The 15,034-nt window shown below is 36.8% G+C and overlaps 3 protein-coding genes and 1 long non-coding RNA gene across 8 annotated transcripts in view; 1 reads left to right on the forward strand and 3 right to left on the reverse strand.

Annotated features, from left to right (window-relative positions):
• Positions 1-3,481, reverse strand: part of LOC147488594 (rhomboid-like protein 20) — a 49,942-nt gene extending 46,461 nt beyond the window's left edge. For 2 of the 5 annotated variants that reach the window (XM_086574878.1, XM_086574879.1), the window contains exon 1: positions 1,129-1,157. The gene's annotated coding sequence lies outside the window, so the exon portion shown is untranslated. Of the gene's footprint in view, positions 1-1,128; positions 1,184-1,388; positions 1,711-3,053 lie in introns of those variants that run through there. The other 3 variants (XM_086574886.1, XM_086574880.1, XM_086574884.1) reach the window with 3 other exon arrangements.
• The window catches only part of LOC147488595 (uncharacterized), a 31,530-nt gene extending 23,295 nt beyond the window's left edge, over positions 1-8,235 (reverse strand). The window contains exon 1 of the mRNA XM_086574876.1: positions 7,637-8,235. Within this exon, the coding sequence (XP_086431002.1) occupies positions 7,637-7,776 (140 nt within the window). The 5' untranslated portion in view covers positions 7,777-8,235. The remainder of the gene's footprint in view (positions 1-7,636) is intronic.
• LOC147488597 (putative LRR receptor-like serine/threonine-protein kinase At3g47570) lies at positions 3,608-6,336 on the reverse strand. Its single transcript, XM_086571025.1, has 2 exons — positions 4,631-6,336; positions 3,608-4,035 (listed from the first exon to the last, which is right to left on the reverse strand). The coding sequence occupies exons 1-2, from the start codon at positions 6,255-6,257 to the stop codon at positions 3,608-3,610; spliced, it is 2,055 nt and encodes a 684-aa protein (XP_086427151.1). The 5' UTR covers positions 6,258-6,336.
• A 722-nt stretch (positions 8,236-8,957) lies between the features above and the next one.
• Positions 8,958-9,837, forward strand: LOC147488598 (uncharacterized). Its single transcript, XR_015202623.1, has 2 exons — positions 8,958-9,263; positions 9,397-9,837. It is a non-coding gene; the product is annotated as an uncharacterized LOC147488598 (long non-coding RNA).
• The last annotated feature ends 5,197 nt before the right edge of the window (positions 9,838-15,034 follow it).

Here is a 15,034-nt window from a genome sequence, read left to right on the forward strand (position 1 = left end):
ATACAAGTCAAGTTGGAAGGGGAAAAAAAGAGAGTGAGAGAAAGAGATTATCAAAGTCGTGTTAGTAAACCTAGTACTGATTTCAATTGATACATTCATATGCACGATAGACCAATACTAAGAGAAGCAGAGAACTATACCACAGAAAGCAGGACTATCTCATCTAACAACTAGATATTGTAGACTATCCCTTCTTGAAAGATTGTTTATTGAGATAGTTTAATGGACTGGAAAACACACTAGACCAAGGCGGTCGTGTCCTCTATTTATAATAAGAATTACAACAGTTTCCTCCACAATAGGACTATGAGATCCATCTTTATCATAAACTCAACAGTTCCCTACACCATAGAGATATGAGATATGAAATACATCCTATCATACCAGAATAACTACAAGATTATGGAGGGAGACTCGAAGACAGTCATACACAGCAGTTTTCTGAAACAATTTTTCGTAGGGAGGGATATTATTCAAAACACGACTAGGAAATCGGTTAATTAAGTATAATGCAGTATTGAAAGCATCAACCCAATATGTGCTTGGCATATGAGCATGTGCCAAGAGAGTGAGACTTGTTTTAACTATATGTCGATGTTTCCTTTCGGCCAATCCATTTTGTTCAGGATGGTCAGCACAAGAGGAACGAAAACTAATTCCATGATTTGATAAGAAGTTTTGAAAAACACGTTTAGTGTATTCGCCTCCCCCGATTGAAAAGCTTTGAGATTTTGGTCGAGAATAAATTTTCAACATGCAACTTAAATCGGACAAAAATATCAAAGACTTCATGTTTAAATTGCATAGGAAAAATCCATGAGTATCTAGAAAAATCATCGACAAATAAAACGTAATACTTCGACCCTTTAAAAGACATAGTGGGAGAACACCAAACATCTGAATGCACCAACTCTAAAGGAAGTTTTGTTATTGAATTCGACAAACTAAACGACAATTTAGTACTTTTGCCTAATGGACATGAATGACAAAAAGAGATTGAAGTTGATCCTTTCAAAGGAAGACATTTATTTGACATAAGTCTAGATAAGGTGTTTGATGCAGGATGGCTTAGACGAGAATGCCAAACTTGAGCACCAACACGGACACCAACAAACGCAAAAGGATGACCTGACTTGCTCGAAATCTGATTATGAATGTGAAAAGGGTAGAGACCATTTTCATTACATCATGAAAAAGCCCTCCCGTCTTTAGGTCCTTCACATAGAAACAATCAGGGAAGAAAACAAAAAAGCAATTATTGTCACGAGTAAATTGATGTACTGAAAGGAGGTTAGCAGCAACAGAAGGGCAATGTAAAATATTGTTCATTTTATAGGATGACATAGCATGTGATATATTAGTTGAACCAATATGTTTTATAACCAAACCTGCACCGTTGCCCACAGCAACTTGATCCTTGCCGTGATAGTCATCATGAATTGCAAGATTAGTTAGATCGGAAGTGATATGATTCGATGCACCAGTATCAGTAATCCAAGTGGTTGGACTGTTGTTGAATGATGCAGTAGCTGCCATAGCAGTGAGCTTCTGAGTGGGAACCCGACCTTCATAGGCTTTGTTCATGCGCTCATAGCAATCTATAGCAGAGTGTCTTGGTCGATTGCATATTTGACAAACAAGATGATCAGAATTGTTAGCCTGAGGTACATAGTTTGATGGTCCTGAATAAAATCCACGACCACGACCTCTTTTCTCATCATGTGAGATCCTTGGATATTTGGCGAACCACCACCACGAGTATTGTTCTCGATGAGATTTAGGAGGATACATTGCAGTCGGATTGGTTTCAAGTGAAGGTGTGTTATGTGCCTTAAGTCTCATTTCGGCACTAAGAAACAATGCCACAAGATCGTCATAGGATATAGGAGTGTCACGGGCTTGAAGCGGGAACTTCTTGTAGCTTCATCGTGGAACCAACATTGTTCATAATAATAGTAACAAGATCATCATCTTCAATAGGTTTGCCAACTAAGGCAAGATTATTAGCAAGCTGATTAATTTTGTCCACAAAATCAGAAATTGAAAGGCCTTCCCCTTTTGTTGTAAACAAATCATTCCTCGTTGAGAATGCGATTTTGTGAGTGAGAAGCATACCTCTTTTCTAGTGACAACCACGTGTCACGTGAGGATGTCAGCTGAGCCACCGTTGATAACATCGATGGAGTGAGAGCTGTTGATCCAACTCAAGATCATTTGATCCCGTTGATTCCAAGCAAAGACACTCGGGATCAACTTCACTTGTCATCGCTACCAGAGCATCCCGTTTGAATTCAGATGGAGATGGTTTTGTACCATCTACAAAACCCATTAGTCTTGCTCTTCAAAACAGGAACAATTTGAGCAAGCCAAAGAGAATAGTTGGTCTTGTCCAATTTGATTGACATGAACCGGAATGGTTGGGTACAACGACGACACCCGGTTGAAGAGGTGTTTCCTGCGTCCATTGTGATTGTGATTCTTTGTTAAAGAGAAAAAAAATTCTTGTTCTTTGGACTAAGTCTCGATACCATGAAAGATTGTTTATTGAGATAGTTTAATGGATTTGAAAAACACACTAGACCAAGGCGGTCGTGTCCTCTATTTATAATAAGAATTACAACAGTTTCCTCCACAATAGGACTATGAGATCCATCTTTATCATAAACTCAACAGTTCCTTCACCCATAGAGATATGAGATATGAAATACATCTTATCATACCGGGATAACTACAATATTATGGAGGGAGAATCTCAGCAGCCAGCGTGCCATGATTTGAAGGTGAGACACTAGGCTTGGTCTTACTATCACTTCTCACAGCCGAAGGAATTTCACAGACAGCATACATTGATACTAGATATCATATTTATAACTACAGAAAATTCATGGAGAGCACATACTCCTTTTATTTTTGTTTTGTAGTGATCAACTATTTGTGGGATATATTTCCCGAGATATTAGACTTGATACCAGATACTATTGAAGACAAAAAGATATATGAGGCAAATGCACTTAATTTCAAAATAACAGCCAAAGAAAAAGATGTGATTTTACCTTTCAATTAAACCGTCTTTGGAGTCAGTTACGTTCTCCGTGAAACTAGTACCAAGAAATGTGTCTCTGCTAGCGTGCAATTCTTTACTAACATCTCTGATATCTATTCTCTTTGACGGTGATTCAACAGAACATGCAACCCCATTCGACTATTGTAGTCAAAAATCAGAGCTTGATTTTGCTCTTACGTGATTGCCGATTTTCATGCTATTATAAGTATCTCCTAGAGTGTCATCTCCTTCGGATAGAAGTATTGGATCTATGATCTTTATAAATTGATCTTGCAAACCATTGCTAGCATAGTTATGGAGGCATAAACCGTCTTTAAACATCTCGTCGGTTGGTCTCCTTCTAGTGGACATCTCTCAATACCGAATTCCATAATCAGAACATCACCTTGTATGGATGCATCACTCCCATACCATATTCTGCAACATATACATCAATCACTAGTTTCCATAAAACCATTTAAAAGTAAAAAAAATAAATATATTAAGAGCCATTAGCAAGCAAAAATATATATATATATATATATAAAGATGTGATTTTACCTTTCAATTAAACCGCTTTGGAGTCGATTCGTTCTCTCTCGTGAACCTAGTACCAAGAAATGTGTCTCTGCTAGCGTGCAATTCTTTACTAACATCTCTGATATCCATTCTCTTTGACGGTGATTCAACAGAACATGCAACCCCAATTCTGACTATTGTAGTCAAGCACTCTAGCAATTTTGCTCTTCTGTGATTGCCGATTTTTATGTTATTATAAGTATCTCCTAGAGTGTCATCTCCTTCAGATAGAAGTATTGGATCTATGATCTTTATAAATTGATCTTGCAAACCATTGCTAGCATAGTTATGGAGGCATAAACCGTCTTTAAACATCTCGTCGGTTGGTCTCCTTCCTGTGGACATCTCCAACACCATAATTCCGTAACTATACACATCACCTTGTATGGATGCATCGGCTCCCATACCATATTCTGCAACATATACATCAATCACTAGTTTCCATAAAACTATTTAAAAGTAAAAAAATAAATATATTAAGAGTCATAATATCGTAATACTTTACATCCATTATACTACAGAGAAATTGAAAAGGTCCTCACAATCGTCACTTAAGATGTTGATAGAAGTAAACAAACTGGCTTAATTACCGCTACAACCACAGTTCTTTCATCATCCTCGATCTTTTCAATTCTAACTCAACTAACATGGACGAAAAGAAGTTAGATTAAGTTGATAGTTTTTATTCAAATAAACAGACTTTTCATTTGCACTAACAATTCATTTTTCCTCTTTAAAAATATCTAAATAACTATGCTATAAGCTCCGGAGCTGAAAACATCCAACTATCCAAGGCCCTCCTATACCTATATCAGCTCGTGTAACTGGGTTGTTAATGGTGTCTAACTTAACACGGGGGAAAAAGAGGCAAATAAAAGCATTTGAGTGTCACAAAAATATGGACACATAAATATTATAACTAATGCAGTATACCAGATATTGATTTTCATGCATTTATGAATTGGAAAAAGGACTGAAATCAACTCATGTCGATCTTTGAATTCCTACCTGGAGCGGAATAGCCAATAGATCCCTTTACCCCTACTGAGGTACTTTGATTGTCATGCAAGTTCTCTATCGATCCCGAAAGAAGCTTTGCTAAACCAAAATCACCAACATGAGCTACCATATCCTTATCAAGAAGCACATTGCTTGGCTTTAGATCACGATGAATAACCAAAACGTGGCACTCGTGATGAAGATAGCTAAGTGCAGAAGCAACATCAATGGCGACATTTAGTCTTTGAAGTAGGTTCAAATTCGATTCTTCGTCTTGTTCTCTAATCTCTTGATGCAACCACTTCTCTAGACTTCCATTTGGCATGAACTCAAAGACTAGTGCTTTGAATTCATTTCCTTCATAATCCATACTAGAGCAAGAAGTTAGAATCTTAACAAGATTTCGATGGCGGATATTACGCAATGATTCACACTCTGCCATGAAACTCTTTAACGATCCTCTCAATTGAAGTTTGAACACCTTAACAGCAACAACAGTTTCATATTGGTTGAGCATTCCCTTATACACACTGCCAAAACCACCTGAACCAACAAAATTAGTTGGAGAAAATCCACCAGTCGCTTGAGAAAGATCTCCATAAGAGACCTTAACATGCTGATCACTGATTGATGGCAAAGAAGCCGTTTTAAGTTTACCTTTTCTTCTCAAGTAAAATATCATAGAACATGATGCCAAAAGAATAAACACGGCCACACTGATGATAATTGCTATTTTGGAAGGATCGAACCTTCCTTGCTTTTCAGAATTGTTAATTCGGCATGGCGGCAATTGCAGTTCGTGTATACCCCTACAGATATCAGAATTTCCAGCTACTGAAAAATTGCTTGCAATTTTAAAGATTCCGTTCACTGGTACCTCACCTTCAAGTTTATTGAAGGATAGATTCAACAACTGGAGATACGGAAAGACCTCTAAATATTTCGGAATTCCACCGGACAAGTTGTTGCTTGATAGATCTAATTCTTTCACATTCTTTAAAGAACTGAAAGATTGAGGAACTGTCCCTTCAAACAAATTATCATACAAGTATAACTTTTCCAGACTCTCACACTCACCAAGAGTAATAGGCAATGGACCAGATAACTTATTTCCAGACGCATCCATTAGAACAAGATGTTTTAGTTTTCCTACTACTAAAGGGAGGGAACCAGTTAAGGAGTTCATAGAGAAGTAAAGAAAAAGCAGAGAGGAAATATTAAAGATCTCTTTAGGTAGGGTACCATTTAGGTTGTTTTGTCCCAGATTCAGTTTTTGCAATAGGCTAAGATCACCAAGACCTGAAGGAATGTTTCCTTCCAGTCTGTTGCTTCCTAAAATTAACAGACTCAATTTAGTATTGTTTGCTAGAGAAGATGGGATAGGTCCAGACAAATTGTTTGCGTAAAGAAATAACCCCTGTAAACTACGAAGTTTTCCAACAGAAGATGGAATACAACCGTAAAAGTTATTAGCAGAGAGAGATAATAGAAACAATTTGACGAGGTTCCCAATCCCTTCTGGGATGATTCCAGATATTTGATTGTATCCTAGATACAACTTCTCAATTTGGTTGGAGAGATTGGTAATAGAGTTCGGGAGAACACCTCCAAAATTGTTTTGGTCCAAGATCAACATCTTTAGATTACCGGAGTTGATCAAATAAGTGATAAAACTCAAATCATGAGCTTCTCTGTTCCAAGATGATTGTTTCCAAAATTTATCCTTTCAATAGTTTGAGGGAATTTAAAATCCTTAGGAACTTGTCCTTCAAAATTGTTTGAAGAAATATCAAAAGTTGAAGTTTAGAAGAATTAGCTAGTGAAATTGGGAGTAGTCCGAAAAGTTGATTTCCCCCCATAGAAACCAACGAGATCGGGGAAAGGTGATGCCCATGTCGGTGGAAGACTACCACTAAACCGGTTACCGGAATTGCTAATAAATTCAGGGATGAGATGTTGAAAATTGTTAAAGGGACCTCACCGGATAGTCTATTACCCGCAACACCGAAAATGGTTTAAGCTTGACAAATCTACCAAAGGTGGTTTGGAATACTTCCAACCAAATTATTTTCTTGTATAATGAAGGTTTGAAACAACGAAAGATTACCTAAAGAAGGGGGTAGCATTCTGTCGGATTTGGTTCTTCCAATTCTCAAGAGTTCAAGCTTTGACAATGAGCCAAGCTCTGGCACTGAATATTCCACGACAATTTGTTCCAACTTAAATCAATGGACTGAGTTCAAGATACATTGGGTTAGATTATTTGGAATTTCTCCTTCGAAAGTGTTCTTGAACGGTCGAGTGCTTGAAGGCGAAACAACCGACCAATTTCTTGTGGAATCTCACCGAGAGTTGATTGTGGTCTAGGTTGATGAGCCTTAGGAAAGTGAGGTTTCAATATGAGGCGATAACGATCCAACCAAACTCCTTTGGAAAGATTCAAACTTATGACTCTTTGATGACGCTTTGCCGCATGTAATGCCTTGCCAGCGCATGTAAATGAAAAGATTGGTTCCACGAGGGTTAAGCCGCCTTCAATTCCATCTCTAAGGGCATCTCCAATGGGGGTGTAAAATTACACCTCCACCTAGGCTCCACGTAGGTGCCATTAGGATTTTACACATCTAATTGTGTAGTATTGTATACCTCATAAATATCCACACTCTATACTCTCCAAATGGAAGAGTGTAAAAAAAATAGATTTTAAACTTCCTGGACGTCACTCCAAGTGGCGTCCCTCTTTAATTTAAACTGGGGCGTCGGCAGGTGGCGTCCGGGTTAAAATAAAGCTTCAAACGTGTGTTGAAGTGGCGTCCGAAGTTTTAAGTTAAGCGAGGCGTTATTTTAAGTGACGTCCGGGCTTTTTATTAACTAATAGCGAGAGGGAATTTCCCACCCTCTCTAAATTAGCTAATACACTATTACCTACGGTTTTAGCACCCCATTGGAGAGTTTTTTGATATTTGGAGTGTAAAATTTCCACTCTATACGGTTTTACACCCCATTGGAGATGCCCTAATAGCGATTAGAGACTGTAGATCAGTCTCATTTCCTCCTGAGGTGGCCATAGAAGATTTTGTTTGTGACATCAATTGGTTAAAGAGTAGGAAGAACATGTAAACGTTAAGTAATGTAAATGTCTGCTTTGAAATCATCTTTGCGAATTCAGTAGGAAGAACGTGTAAACGTTTAGTAATAATATATAGGAGCAGACTTCAAATTTGGTCTTACCAGTCTGTCTATGTCACTTTCGATAATGACCCATTTTGCCGGCTAATGAATCATTGGCCCAAATTAGTAGGTGTTGACTAGAGATGTTACTAGTTTAGTATAAATCTTTTGCTTTCTAGTTGTATGGATGATTCTGCAACTGCTTTTTCTTGAGGACGACGAGATAAAGAAGACGAAAGAATAAAGTTGATTGACGATTAAGTATTTAAAACAGAGTTGATGATCCGTGTTCGCGTTTAATTTGCGTATTAAACACAATTTTTGAAAACGAATCATTCGGGAAAAATAAGATTATTATTCGAATTCGGAAAATTTTCGGGATTCAAAAGTTCTAAACGGGTAAAATTCGGATTCGGAAATAATTCGGTCCAAATAATTCGGTCCTATTTGTTAAGATGTGATGTGGTGGTTAAAAAAACTATATATAGCTAAAAGTACTATTTAGAACGCTTAATATAAGTAATTATCTATGATTTTGACCTATATTTCATAAAATGGAAGTGGTTTATGTGTACATTTTTATTATATAAAATTGAATTATACACGAATAAACATATAGACGAATATTTGCCGTACAATGAATATATGACATAATTTTTTTCCAAATGTTTCGAAATTGAAACCGAATTAGACCGGATGGATTTACGTTCTGAATAATTCATGTCCCCAAATTTACTAACTAGGTTGATTATACGGTGTTTTTACTTCTTAGTTATTGACATTTTGATTCGTGTACTATGAATATGTGATTACTTTTTAGTTACTGTAAATTATGAATACGAGCTTAAGCCGCCTTCAATTCCATATTTAATGGCAATTAGAGACTAGAGATCAGTCTCATTTCCTGAGGTAGCCATAGAAGGTTTTGTTTGTGACATCAATTGGTTGAGGAGGAGGAAGATCTTGTAAAAATTGAGTAATGTAAATACCTGCTGTTTTGGCAATAACCTGTTTCATCTCTCCCGACATTAAATTTTCTCTGTTTCTTAATGCGTTCTTTATCATTTCTGCCGATAATTTTAGTTAATTATTTTATTTATTTTAATACTTTATAGAATGAAGAGGAAAAAGTATAATTTTTTTTTATTGAAGGAGTAATCGTTGGCAGGTTTCTTGTTGGAGTGGTCTCAAACAGTAGTAACTTCTGCCGACAGCAGTATATGAAGAGACAATGCCATCTCCAATGAGCTGTGTTTTGCAATTAAGTTAAGTGTGTATCACAGGGAAGCATTTTGGTAGGAATGGCGTCTCGGGTGTATCATGAATGCTACTTTTCTCCATGTGTTTAGAGAGGGTAATTGTGTGGCAGATGCTCTAGCAAGGTGTGCAACAGATGAAGAGTGCTATGCCTTTGACAACGTTAATAGACTTCCTAGGAAAGCTAAAGGTTGCTATGTTCTCGACAAGATGGGTATGGGTAATTTTAGAGTTTAAATTGCATTTAGACTTTGTTTTTGGTGTATCATGAGATGGCATATATATGAAAAATTTGCAAATGCAATTTGTATGTTCAAGTAAGCAATCTGACTAAATGAAATTTGCAGCAGTATTGCATTTTTGGGTCACTTTCTCAGCAAAATGGTCGTATGATGGAAGTTGGGTTCTCCCAGATCAAAGTTCCCAGCTACTGTTGTATTAGTTTGGTTTTCTGCCTCTTAAGCGCATATTGTATAATCCAGCGTTGAGAGTGGTTATAGATCTAACTTTCCAGAATTCATTTTCTTCGTAATAGTACTATTCATTTGCGTCTGCGGTCGATGCAATTTTTCTAACCTGGTAGTTGGCACTAGAACCAGGTTTATCAAGGAACGGTCCTAGTTCTGCAAGAACCCTCTAGGGCTTTAGAGGCTAGAACTCCTCCTCCAAAACAGAAGCTTTTCTGCGGCACCATTTCTACTCTGGGTGGTTTCTTTGGCTGTGAAAGTTAATGCTAAAGTTGTTAGAATGTGAATTATTATAATTCTAATAGAAGGAAATGTTATTGATAACTTGGATTTGATTACAATACCAATGGTGGTTTATATAGACTTGTCACCAACCATACACCATTAATACATCTACACAATGCCAAGATATTACAATTATGAGATCCCATGATTTAAGGGGAATTCTAATAAAAGATGTGTAGGTTGTACTGTTGAAACTGTGTGGTGAACACTGGTACGTGGTTTCAATAGGTTGTTGAATGCTTCCTCTTCTGCAATCTCCTTTTTGATTGTGTGAATAGACGTTGGAAGTTGGCTACGTCAGATAGCACTTTAAAAAATTAGTCAGATTTGCAGATAATGGGTGTGGGATGATTCAACAATTAAGATTTATCGGAAAAAAAAAAATGGGTTGAAAGTATTTAGATTCGGCGCAGTCGGCTAGATGTGCCACTCACTGTAGAAAACAGAGGATATTTTACTAGGAAAGATCAAAACCTTTAAGTAAATGATCCCACATAGCAGGCAGGTGCCGAAAGTAGCAAAGTCGGTAAAATATTTGAGTGATGATAAAGGTGCGGGGTCGAACCCCAACCAAAGATCAAAGAGTTCTTGATCTCATTTAAAACAAGTTTGCCAATAAAAAAAAAAAAAAAAATCCTACATAGCGGGGATACTGCCAAGATAATGCATTGGGCATGTCATAGTTTTTTTTTTTTTTTTTGAAAAAAGTTATGGGGTTCCCACCGGTTTTTATTGCAAAGGGGTAAACCTTACAAACCTTCCTAAGAGTTAGATCCTTAAAAGGAGGCACACAAAGACGCAAAATCGACAGACTATAAGCCTAACATACCTAAGATCACTAGATATGCTACAATTGTACACTAAGAAAGTAGAGTTAGTGTCACACCCCAAATTTCCAGAAAAATTAAAACTGATATTCAATCATCTGGAAACCCAGGGTGAAACAAAACCCACTAACATATTATCAACTACACTATTTAAAAACTGAGATCAAATTATAACTGAAAGAACAACGCTTCATTTACAAATAAAAATTTTACTAACCAACTCTATTACCTTTGTTTCAATTCAAAACCATACACTTTCGAAAAACTTAAACCAGAAGACTCCAAGAGCAAATCCAAGTCACGTGTCTTCATCCACTGCACTCCACCATCTATGTTCCCAAAAACACACCCACGTTGCAAAACAAAGCAAACATGGGTCAGCAAATTGAATTTCTTGGGTATGATGAATAGACTAACAACAAAATATATATATAATAATCTATCAAATGAATAATATAACATTACAAACAATTTCAACTTGGAAGACAATATAGTTCCGTTTTCCAAAAACGGCGTGTAGTTTCTTCCCAAGTAAGATTTCACCCCCAACATACAAATTCCAAGAATCTCATATAATATTACTCGTCATTCCCACTTTCCAAAATAACTCACAATACAATACCACTTACATTTCATTTATTAACTGCACATATGATAACCTAATTAAATATGAGTTTGGTATACCTTACCTTTAAGCCGACACGCCGTCTTAGGGTAGGATATTACGCCCCTCGAGAAAAGATTAATAGATCCTACCCCCCGCAAAAAAACAAGTCATCACAATAAATTGATTTATCTCAACCGGTCAAAAATTCTATTCATGACCCAACCTCATTTAAGACATTTAAGTCTAATTGATATAACTCCTCGTTCGTCCCAGATATTCGGGAATACCACTTATCATAAATACCTATATCAAGGGTAGTCATTCATATGACATCATTACGTCATAAAGTTTCTGCGTGTATAATCATAGATCTCAAACTATCACAAGTCATTAATAGTTTCGTAATAACATATCAAGTTATAGTCAATTCACAGTCACATAGAACTCACAATCATTTACTAGTATTATTCACCGTCACACTTCATATCCATAACATCACACAATTCATATACTTTTACTTTAGTATCACTCGTCTACTTATGAGAACGAGGAAAAGTCACAACCAAGGAGTACATTCATCCCTTGTGAGTATCAACTCATACAAACCACGTAAACATTTCTCATAAGAAATCATAGACATCATATGCCATAACTCCATCACACGTAAAATCAATATTTTTACTTTGCTTATTAATTATCTTGTTGACTCCTTTATTCAAAGACACAGCCCAACCTTTAGTTCCTACTCCACGATTTGCACTACACACATTTGCCAAATCACACATATCCGTGCGCCTCACTCACACCGAGTACCACTACAAGACATACGTCCCAAGCGGGATATCGCCTCCAGGAAACATACTTTCATCTTGTAAACTCGTAACTTGTGAGTCACAGCCATCTCTGGGCTTTCCATACACATAATCACAAAGCCTCTTTGGGCATAACAAATATCCGGGTCATTCATGGCACATTCAATGAATACCTTGGGTCATTCCCTACCACATTCAAGGAATACCCATCATAACACTAACGGGCCATTCATGGCACATTCAATGAATGCCCCGAGTCATTCCTATACATTCAAGGAATACCCAAACCTACATTCCCGTACATTCAAGGAATACGACCAACCCGCAAGGCGAATACCTTAGTTCCTCTCTAGGGCAGTCCAAACGATTGGGTCATTCATGGCACATTCAATGAATACCCGGGTCATTCATGACACATTCAATGAATACCCATCTATCACATGACATCACAAGTCATAATATCTCATTACCAAATCCTGAGGCGTGGAGAGTTCTAAAGATGTGGGCGACACATTAAAACATTATTATCACTTATAATTATACTAGCATTACTCATGTCAAAATAGACCACACATGCAAAGAGTCACTTTCGTGCGTCAAGGCAAATCAAGCACTTAAATATCATTAAATGTAAACAGACTTATAATCAAACAAATACAATTTTTATAACCATACTCATATATACAATATCGTAAACAAATAGTTCATTAGCCCAAATTCAAGTCCACACACACTAATGTCTAAAACATATCCACATATACTAAAGTCTATATTCATATACAACTTCTATCTCCCACATATATATTTATGTAGTCTCAAAACAACAGTAATTTCTAACATAATCACATAGTTATCACACAAACTAATATATATATTATAGATATAGTGTAGTGGCTGCACTTTTGCTCAAAGCTGCCTACGTATCCAAATCTTTCAAGATTGGAATCAAGCCCTCGTAGTTCTTATCAGCCACATAATCAATGCTAAGGTTTTTTCCTACATTCATCCAAATGACATGTAACTTAATTATTTAGAAACTAAGGTATTTAGATATACTTTTCATGTAGAACTCAAGTCCCAACCTTAGCCCATCTAAAAGAAAAACTTAGGTCGAAAACGGTAAAAATCCTAATATTCAAAGAAACTAGATTTACTCGACGGACTATCTTCGAATGACACAACGCTTTCCACAGGTGTCCAAATGCATCAAGGCTTTTTATTAAAAAGCTAACACACATAACTTACTTTCTTATGTTTTACAAAAATACCCAATCATCAAGGTCAAATCTTTCTTAGATAATGACAACCAAAGTTATACAAGCTTCCCCAGCATTTTATTACTATATGTGTCCATATAATATATACATAAAACGTAGTACAATTAAACAATCCACAGTCCACAATCAAAGCCTAATATGCTTTACACACTACTCACGTCAAAATCTAAATTAGATAATTTACCAACCAAGTTATACAATATCCGACAGTATTTTATTACTATATATATATATCCATATAAACAAACATATGAAAAACTGGAAAAGTCAACATTCACAGTCAACGTTATTACTATATATATATATCCATATAAACAAACATATGAAAAACTGGAAAAGTCAACATTCATCGGCGGTCAATGATCAAAGTCAATCCACAAAGGTCAACACCTCATGGTCAAGGTCAAACTCAACATGTCATGGTCAAAGTCAAACTGTCTAGTCAAAGTCAAACCGACAAAGTCAAAGTCAAAGGTGAAAGTCAACCGCCCATGGTCAAAGGTCAAAGTCAATTTAGATGGTCATGGTCAAAGTCAAATCTCCTAGTCAAAGTCAAACCTGGCGTTTCCGTGTTTTGACGAGGTTCAGAGTCATAGCCATGGTTCATGGCTAAGGTCAAAGCGTCGTGGTTCACTTGCCTCGGATTCAGGTAATGGTTCTAACCTAACCTCGCCCCCAAAACTTAGAACCCTAAGTCTAAAAGTCCACTTATTTATTCTACCCACCCAAATTGGATCTATATTAAATTATATGGACTGCCCCAAGCAATATTAGAAACGGCCCAAAAAAGGTTAAGTGGTTCGGTCCAAAAATACAAATGAAACGGGCCCACGGACTAATATTAGAACTGGGTCCCAAAACTTACTTAAACCGGGCCCAAAACTAAACTTAATTACACCGGGTCCAAAGATTACAAAACAAATAGAAAAAGGCCCAACCACTTGTTAGATTTCGCCCACATAAAACTAAATCGAAATTTCGCCAACCAATTTCATCAAATTTCGCCCAAAGAACTAATCTTAAACGGTCCAAAAACTTAGTGGAACCGGGTCCGACCCAACAACTTAAAACAAATCGGCTCCAACCAAAACCAAACCATCGCTTTGGCCCAAGCCCAAATCGTGAACAGCCACCTTCTTCCCTCAAGCACTTGAGTTAACAGTTACTCTGTATTTATACAGAAGAAACAAGTGTTCACTCCGAATTCAAAACTATTCTGAAACTTTACAAATTAAAACTAAAACTCATAACATTTTCTTTCTTTCGGGAACTAAAATAATGCCATGTAGGGAAAATAAGTCGAGGAGTAAATGATGTCCCCTTACTTGTCCCCATTCTTCTCATTTGAGAGAAATCTCATTTCCTCCGCAGAATTATCAAACCACATTAATGGTTTTATCACCACATTAAAACAAAAGTGATTTTTGCCTTTTTTTCTATTAACACCTAATCTAATTTATTACGCAAGGTGTCAACTTTTGCCACCAATAATTTGTTATCTTTGTCTTGACATGCTCCATTGATTGATGATTTCATCAATACTTGTGGCCTCTCGCGGAGTGGGTCCATGAAAATGCTGATCCTAGTGGCGATCCGGTATTTTTGGGCGTGTTACAATTTCAGCCTATGCGTGAGAGTTCATGCGCCCTGATTGTCGAGCATCTCGTTAATGCATTAGTCCTGGTTCGAGGTAGGAGCTTTGGAAGTTTG

This window comes from Coptis chinensis, chromosome 7 (assembly GCF_015680905.1).
Source record: "Coptis chinensis isolate HL-2020 chromosome 7, ASM1568090v1, whole genome shotgun sequence".
Lineage (NCBI taxonomy): Eukaryota > Viridiplantae > Streptophyta > Magnoliopsida > Ranunculales > Ranunculaceae > Coptis > Coptis chinensis.

Excerpts from the sequence above, each read along its gene's own strand:
- LOC147488597 (XM_086571025.1), bottom strand. The coding sequence starts at position 6,257 with ATGTTGATCTTGGACCAAAACAATTTTGGAGGTGTTCTCCCGAACTCT. Across the intron at positions 4,036-4,630 it reads TATTGGCTATTCCGCTCCAG|AATATGGTATGGGAGCCGAT; the intron begins GTAGGAATTCAA and ends TATATGTTGCAG.